Below are 9,170 nucleotides of genomic sequence, written 5' to 3' on the forward strand. Positions count from 1 at the left end.
ACAGTGGGTTCCAAAACATCTTCCACCTGTATCATCCCCACTAGATGGAAATTTAATGTAAATAAATGTGTGCACACAGCTTGAACACTTCGGAAAACTGTTTTCTGATCTCCGTATCTGGTTTTGTTCAATCTTAAGTAGCCCAGTTATCTACCCAGATTACAAAATAAAAATAAAAAATAAATTCTCTTTACGTCAGTGAACTTGGACTCATAAGTTCTCTCCTGAGCAGGGAGCCTTTTAAAGACGAGCGGGTCAGGCTGGCAGCGGGGGGTCGCAGCTACTGGGAAAGAGCTGGCTCTACAGGTCCCGCCCTCCCCACCCTCCCTTTGCCCCTCCTTCTGGCCGGCTCCTCCGCGGGATGCACCTCCCCCCACTCCCCTCCGGCCTCCACCTCGCCAACTTCGGCAGCTTCGGAGGTCTGGCGCGCGTCAAAGCCGGAACTGGGAGGCTGATTTGTGGAGCATCACCCGCAAGGTCCTCTCCCCCCCGACCCCCCCGGCCCCTCCTCCGTTCGGAGCAACGGCCCGGGGAGTAGAGCCCAGCAGGGGGAGGGGAAGATCCACACCCATCCCCCTTCCTCTAGCCCTCCCGCATTCAGATTCAGTTGCACCTTTTATTATTTTAACTCTTCTCCCCAGGACACGCGGCCCCCGGATCTGTCCCTCTGGCGTTCGCGGTCCCTGCACCCGCGCGCCGGGATGGGAGAGCGAGGGACCTGCCCGCGGTCGGCCGGCGCGTGTAGGGAGGTGCAGCCGCCGCGCCCGCTGCCCAGAGTCTGTAAGTTTCAACGCTCCTCCCGGGGAGGGGAGGGGGAGGCTGTTCGCGTCCCGGCAAAAGATTTAAAATGCCAAACACAGCAGAGGTTTACAGTGTTGGATGGACTTTTCGGGGCACACTCTTTTAACTCTATCTGCAGCCCGCGGGCTATTGTCCGGGCTTTTCCTGCAGCTTCTATGTTTGATCCCTTCGCTGTAAAGTTTTCAATTAATAATATTATGAATTCCACTGGGAATTTTTCTCCTTTTTTTTTAAAATGCAGTTCATACTTATTTAAAACGTAAAATACTTCTTCATCATTTTCAAGTTACGGAGCACATCGCTTATTATTATTTTGTCAAATGTCACTAAGCATGTTATTTATACTGCGCAAGAGGCCACCGCCTTTTCTTTGCGTACTTCTAAAAATAACGGAGGAAGAATTTCCTCTCTCTACTTTTAATATTGCTGTATCGTCTAAATAATAAATGGATCGTGATACCCAGCTGGCTTTAATTTTCATCATAGACGCCGCATGTTTGTATCTTTACACTAATCTACAGACGCGGTTTATCTCGGAATTATCGTTGAGCCTGCTGTTTACAGGAAGGCTCCTGGTTTTGTTTAACTAAGGCTATGCCCTTATGTGTTCAAAACGATAAGGAAAATGGAAACAGTTCCTATTCAGACCAAATAATTTCTTCTCTGCGATCCCAGAACTCAAGCACAAACTAGATTCGTGTTTAGATTGATAAAATCATGCCTTAGCTTTGCATGTCACCTAGAACGTATGGACATATCCCTGAATGCAAGAACTGAAGAGGTGAGGAAATGGGAGAGGGGAAAGTTTTAAATCGTCGTTTCCCTTATGCAGGAGGACGTCCCGAGGGAAGGAGAGGCAGGTCAGAGACAGGTGAATAGGCGGGCTATGGTGACGGGACGATGTTGGCCAGAAAGAGCATCATCCCCGAGGAGTATGTGCTGGCGCGCATCGCGGCGGAGAATCTGCGCAAGCCGCGCGTCCGAGACCGCCTCCCCAAAGCCCGCTTCATCGCCAAGAGCGGGGCATGCAACCTGGCGCACAAGAACATCCGAGAGCAAGGACGATTCCTGCAGGACATCTTCACTACCTTAGTGGACCTGAAATGGCGCCACACGCTGGTCATCTTTACCATGTCGTTCCTCTGCAGCTGGCTGCTCTTCGCCATCATGTGGTGGTTGGTGGCCTTTGCCCATGGGGACATCTACGCTTACATGGAGAAGAGTGGAATGGAGAAAAGTGGTTTGGAGTCCACTGTTTGTGTGACTAATGTCAGGTAAGAATGCAGTGGGATGAGGCAGGGATTGAAAACAGTATAGAGAGAAATATTAAACTGCCCTTTTTCTATCACAGTTATTTTGTTGAAAGCGAAATAAAGCATTTGCTTTAGTACCTTCAGACACAAAGAAGTAAAAAAAACCTAATCTAACACATCAAGAATCTTTTTAAATGCAGCTTTATGGATGAGGAGTCTCTGAAAACGTGGAACTTCAATCCTTCTGATACTATATCAGTTATTTAAAGAATGGTTGTGGTTCAAAGGATTACACAGAGTTCCTTACTCAAAAAAAAAAAAAAAAAACAGCACACATTCAGTATTTAGTATGAAAAAATTGCTGTGTCCACAAATAAGTATCTCTGATCGACAAAAAATATTGTGCAAATGCTAGTAATATTTTTCCCTAACTTCTCTTACCTGTGACATTTCCAGAAATATGAGGAAAATGGGAAAATACTGGTGGAGAGGTATCCTCGATTAAAAATCCACTAAAAATGAAATAAATAGATATTAGCCCTTCTTTATCAAGATTATCTTAAATAGCTGGTTGCTTGCACTGGATTGCAAAGTTTAAAAGTTATGCTAAGATGCAGAACTAGAAAAAATTAGTTTTTAATGGAAATTGGTCCAAGTTTTTCATGGAAGAGATTATATAGGAGTGAATTAATGTTGTGGTTTTCTTTACAAGTCTTAATAGAATAGGAACAAGACAGTCCTCAGATTGCCTAACGTTTGCTTCTTTCTCTTATATTGTGTTTCAAAAGTAAATAAAATGAATTTGATTTCAGTCATTCCCCTCATATTTTCACATGGTCTAAGAACATTTAGTTGGGATGATCTGTCTTTTAATTTGTTTTGTTGGAAGACGGAAAGATCATTTATATCAATTGCAAAAATATTCACTCTTGAAGCGAAACAATGGTAATAATACTGGAAACTTTGCCAGGACATTTTCTGAGTAATGTTCCAAATTCACATAGTGTACAAAGCAAAACAACTTGAACAAGCACCATTCTGCCAGGCAACTGTAAAGAATGAGACCTTTACTGACCCTGAAGTCTTCTGAAATTAGCATACCGCTGCAAGAAGCAGAAACCCAGACTGTGAACTTGTCTGTCCTTAGTAACCGCAATGCCAACGTATGAGGGAGGGATGCAGCATTTGTGTGCCGGGATCACACGTCACAGATTTCAGCTCGGATTTTGAGGAGAGAAAAATATATTGAATTGATCTATTGCCTTTATCACCAAGTAGCTATTATTTTCTTGTCTTGAACTTTTCACAAAGTTTTGTCTCCAAGAAAATATAGATGAAAAATGTTGGTGATCATCAGCATACCAGATACAAAGGAAACACTTAAAACACTGTGTTTAACAGGCATTTGTAGGTCAAATATCATTATCTATAATATTTCTCTTTAAGAAATTTATGGGCACTGATATTGGTGAATCACTTCCATCTCAAGATAAATTTTTAATAAACATGAGGTAGACAGTCGTAAAAAGAGATAATAGAAACAAAAATGATAAGCCTCGAAAATAAATGACAGATTTTAATTACAAGATAAGTATGTTGGCTTTTCCTGTGAAAAAGGAGTCATAAAGCAGTTTATTAAAGATGTATCATCAACGTGACATCCTTCCCATGATTTTTTTGGAAAGAACGTATGGAGTGCACTGGTTGTTAAAAGCTGTTTTAATGTTAGCTCTCATTTTTCACCCAGATGTGTTCTGAAGCATGTTCATTCCCCTGATGCATTCCTTCTGCTGGGAGAATTCAGTTTACTGTGAGAAATGGTGTCACAAATACAATGAGATAAAGTTGATCTTATTAGCGTGACAATTTTCGCATTTTTAATTGCACTTCTTACCTTAAAAAAATTACTTGACATCTTTTAAGGTTAAAATCTTGCTAATTTTATTTTAATGTTATGATACTATTTGTGCTTTAAGCTCAACATACAGCTTAATCATAACAAACCGTACATAATACAATTTTTTCACCAAAAATATAGAGACAAAAAATCTCTATTCTCTCCCAAAGGGGATTTAAAAGATGCCTAATAATGTTTCTTATTCTTTGCATTTCCTTTCAGAGGTTTAGTGTCCCACCATTTCATCGAAATTAGACACACCTTATTGTGATGGTTACTTACCAGTATGTCCAAATAACATTTTAGCGTTCTTATTTTAAGATGGCTCACTTTCCCTTTCATGTGGATGACTTTTCCAACATGAGTCAGAAAATAAACCAACATATTTCTTCTTATTCAGCCTAACTCCCTCTGTAGCAGAACAAACAAGCAACTGAACACTTTCATCTTTTGAGAGTATGACAGGTGTCCATAAAAGGTTGGGTCTTGCTACCATATAATGTTTAGAATTAAATTCATTCATAAAATAAACAATATGTAAAATATGGCACTTGAATAGTCCCTCAATCCATTAAAACGAAACATTTGGGAATATTCATCCCGAGGCTGCTCCATGAAGTATATAGACGTTATTTGAAATCAGCGTTGGGTCCAAGCCCCTCCCCTGGGGTCCATTCTTATTCTTCACAGAGTTTTTGGATCATACAACACATCTGTGTAATTCGTGCAAAAAGCAATCATTGTGGTACTCCATGAATCTTTTTAGATGCAGGAGTTAAAGGGTTAAAAAGGCAATTTTCACACCCCACTTAAAAGTTAATCTAAAGAGTCATTTATGCTTACCGCTCATGGTGTTGCACCAAAGTGCAGTGTGTATACTCAGTATTCAAATGTTTAAGCATTTTGCTGGCTCGTTGTGCATGGCATTAATGGATAGATTATATGGATAGCCTATGCATGGTTAATCTTCTGTAAAATTAGAGAAGTTTGAAATTGGCATTGGGGGTAAACACAGACTAACCCTGTTTTCGTTAAGAAGTCACAGCAATATAAGATATGTAAGTTAAGTAAATAAATTAATCTTAAGAATAAACAAATGTGGTGCATCTTAAGCAAGGGGATAAATCAGACTTCCCTGAGAGCTTTTCAAAAGTCTTAACCCAGGTCAACCTTGGACCTACCAAATCGGGGTTTACATTGAGATATATGGAAGAGATGTACAATTTGAAAAAGCTTCCCAAGAAAATACTGACACTTGTTCACTCTCCCCTTGCCTCTTTCAGAGCACCAAGCCAAAACTGAGAGGATTCAAGTTCTCATCAATTATGTGATCTTGACACAGTTACTTACTAATCTCTGCCTCAAATTTTTCCTTTAATAGCCTCAGTATTCTCTAGAATTAGAGAACAAAATGAGACAATCAATAAAAAAAGTTTTCTTTCCAAATGGCAAAACATTAAATCATTCTTTTTTATTAAAAATACTAGTACTTTTGAATGATGTGGTTTGTACCACCTTTTGGTAGCACTGTGTTTTCTCTGTATAAGATACACAATAAGTGTTAACCAATGAATATGATTTTAAGGGTTACAAATAATAAAAAGTTCACTTTTTACTCAGGATCTTCCCACGTGACTCCAGTCACTGAAACTCAGATATGCAATAAATAATAAACATCTACCTGGACAGAAGTTGCACCAAGTAAACTATGACATTGTGAAAGTATTTCACAAGGTAAAATATGTCTATAAATACAAGTATGTATTTATTATTTTAACTTATTATTTTAATGCCTTCATACAAGTAGGCCCATCATTACATGACACAGAAAACAATAGAACTGTATTCCAGAAGTCTGGGAGTAGATGCATTCCGATGAGAGAGAGAGGGAGAGAGAGAAAGTGCTTGTGTTTAGAATCAGGCATTTGACAAGTTAAGTTGCCAAGTCTTTCCAAAAGCATTTAATAGCCTTTGGAGGAAGAAAATGGAAAATTCAGCTTGGCATGTTATTTCATTATTCAAAATGTGATCTGATGGCACTGTTTTCTGATATCATTCCTTACAGGTCTTTCACCTCTGCTTTTCTCTTCTCCATTGAAGTTCAAGTGACGATCGGATTTGGAGGGAGAATGATGACAGAGGAATGTCCTCTGGCCATCACAGTTTTGATTCTCCAGAACATTGTGGGTTTGATAATCAATGCAGTCATGTTGGGCTGCATTTTCATGAAAACAGCTCAGGCTCACAGGAGGGCGGAAACCTTGATTTTCAGCCGCCATGCTGTGATTGCTGTCCGAAATGGCAAGCTGTGCTTCATGTTCCGAGTGGGCGACCTAAGAAAGAGTATGATCATTAGTGCCTCGGTGCGCATCCAGGTGGTCAAGAAGACAACTACACCTGAAGGGGAGGTGGTGCCTATTCACCAGCTGGACATTCCTGTTGATAACCCAATTGAGAGTAATAACATTTTTCTGGTGGCCCCTTTGATCATCTGCCACGTGATTGACAAGCGCAGCCCCTTGTATGATATCTCAGCAACTGACCTCGCCAACCAAGACCTAGAGGTCATAGTGATTCTGGAAGGAGTGGTCGAAACTACTGGCATTACCACACAAGCAAGAACCTCCTATATCGCTGAGGAGATCCAATGGGGCCATCGCTTTGTGTCTATTGTAACTGAGGAGGAAGGAGTGTATTCTGTGGATTACTCCAAATTTGGCAACACTGTTAAAGTAGCTGCTCCCAGGTGCAGTGCCCGAGAGCTGGATGAGAAGCCTTCCATCCTGATTCAGACCCTCCAGAAGAGTGAACTGTCGCATCAAAATTCTCTGAGGAAGCGCAATTCCATGAGGAGAAACAATTCCATGAGGAGAAACAATTCCATCCGAAGGAACAACTCATCCCTCATGGTGCCAAAGGTGCAATTTATGACTCCAGAAGGAAATCAAAACACATCGGAATCATGACAGCAAGCCAACCTCAAGAAAATCTTTTATCAAGTGTTGGATGGTTGAGGCAAAGCACTGTCAGACTGCACCAGAGCCAGAACACAGTAATTTGTTCTTCTATGTCTTCATGCACCAAATGATACTCATATTCAAGCAACAGCACTTTCTGTGTCAATAACCAGTCACACAAGGTGGATTCATGGCTCACACTTGTCTCACACATGTGGTATTTGCAGTGACATGCTTCTATTATGTATAGGAAATAGTATGCTCTCCTTTCTCTCAATTTGAAACCCAAGAATTCCGTTCATAGTAATAGACCTTGAATACCAAAGTTGGCCAAGGAATGATTCTGTTTGAAATGCTTAGTGCTTGAAATCACAGATCTCTCTGTTTCCATTGGTCACTCTGAAAATGCAATTAGGATGGGCAGGGGAACCCCAAAAAGGTGCTATTAACACCTTTTGTGTATCAACCAGTATGTTGCCTTCTCCTTTTTCTAGATGCTGCGCCTGGTAAGAATCCTGAGGCAAAAACTGCTTCTCTCTAGTTGCTTCTAAACGGATTGTGTTCAGTCACTTACTTCTTCACAGTGACCTTTGCAGGTTTCTTCATCCTCCTCGTTGGCAGAACTGGACAGAGAGCTTTGGAGAAAAGCTAAGAACATTCCTGTCTGGATATTAGGACTGGATTCCCAAAAGTGACAGTTATTTCTTTTGGCTTCTCACTTCTTAAAAGCCCCCACAGGGAAATACTGTATTGAATATTTTATTAAAATATTTTCTTTGTATTCACTGTAGTTTTGTGATTTCTCTTTCACAAAATCATCCCTAGTCAAAGCTCAAGGAAGAAAAAAGCATTTTTAGAGGCATGTGAAAGAGATATCATACAGTGATAACACCTCTCAGATCTTCCTGTCTTTGAAATTGTTTTATTCCAAGAGAACTACAGTTTTTGTTTCATTTTGATTTTATTTCCTTCCAAGATTTGAAAAGTTTTCTTAGCTCTTCTATCTGAAGCTGATGTATCATGGAAATCTTACAGTGTTTTTTCTTTGGATCTCCAACTTCCCTTCTTAAAACTCTGCTCTCTTCCTGAAGTCAGGCCTGGCATATATTGGTTTAGAGTTATTTCACTTGTTAAAGTGAGATTTTCTATCAGAACCTGATCTAATCATCCTTAGCTCTTGTTTCTTCAGGGAAGGGATAAGGGCACCCAGGGAAGCACTGAGTTGAGAGACTATGGGTTTATGCTTCTATTTTACATACCTGAACATCGGAAAGCTGAGCTCTTGTATAGCATTTTACACCGATTTGGGGTTTGTATTTATTTTACTTCATTGATGAGCATTTGAAATAGGCAGGTAATCATTAATATATTCAAATCCTATCTTAAACAAATGACTCACGATTCTAAGCAGATGAATGGAAATTGGTTCCTGGGTTACTGAGTTAATCATTTCTGAACAATTCTAACCACTCTTTGAACTCCAGACTCATGTATCAAGCAGGTACTTGAAGCCCCACCTGGATACCCAATATGCATTTAAAATGTGCCTAAAGCCAAATGCCCCATTTCCACTAACAAAACCTACCCTCTACCCCCAGTCCTTCTTCCAATCAGGCCAAACCCTGCGAGTCATACTGGACACCTCTTTTTTATACCTCATATGCCATCCATTAGCAAAATCTGTTAGGTCTGCTGTCAAAATATATCCAGAATATGACCAATTCTCTCTATCTCTACCATTTCTTCCAGAGTCCAAGCTGGGCACTCATTACCCAGTATATATGGATGCAGCTGTACCAACTGTCAGAATATTAAAACACTTTTGAATAGGATGCCAAAGAAAAAAATCTATCTTAACAAGAGCCCAACAGAGGCTTCAGAGATGGACATCAGACTTCCTAGCAGTTCTGGCACTGATGCCTGTCCCCCACTCCCGCCCTGGGGCAGCTGAGCAGAGCCAGAGGGCAGCTACCACAGCAACAATAAGAGTATGTAGGATGCCCACTCACAAGTTAGTGTTAGTGGAGGGTCGCAGGCTGCAGGGTGGGTAATGTTGGGGCATAGTCAGTCGGACTGAAATACAGGATTTCTGAGTCCAAGGGATACAGAATGCCCTGGCACCCAGGGGCAAATCTAGCTAGGAAGCATGAGCAATTCCCCGGGCCCCCTTCTGGCTGCAACCAAATGGTTCAATTCAATGGGGAAGTCGATCAAAGTGTTCGATGGAGCCTCCTATGTCAAGTCGTGGCTCGGGCAGGGGCA

At 41.0% G+C, this 9,170-nt stretch overlaps 1 protein-coding gene across 1 annotated transcript; it reads left to right on the forward strand.

Moving 5' to 3' along the window:
• The first annotated feature begins 439 nt into the window (after positions 1-439).
• Positions 440-7,689, forward strand: KCNJ8 (potassium inwardly rectifying channel subfamily J member 8). Its single transcript, XM_035028094.1, has 3 exons — positions 440-780; positions 1,634-2,075; positions 6,017-7,689. The coding sequence occupies exons 2-3, from the start codon at positions 1,702-1,704 to the stop codon at positions 6,915-6,917; spliced, it is 1,275 nt and encodes a 424-aa protein (XP_034883985.1). The 5' UTR covers positions 440-780; positions 1,634-1,701; the 3' UTR covers positions 6,918-7,689.
• Positions 7,690-9,170: the final 1,481 nt, after the last annotated feature.

This window comes from Mirounga leonina, unplaced genomic scaffold (genome assembly GCF_011800145.1).
Source record: "Mirounga leonina isolate KUSES-001 unplaced genomic scaffold, KU_Mleo_1.0 Mir_201, whole genome shotgun sequence".
Classification (NCBI taxonomy): domain Eukaryota; kingdom Metazoa; phylum Chordata; class Mammalia; order Carnivora; family Phocidae; genus Mirounga; species Mirounga leonina.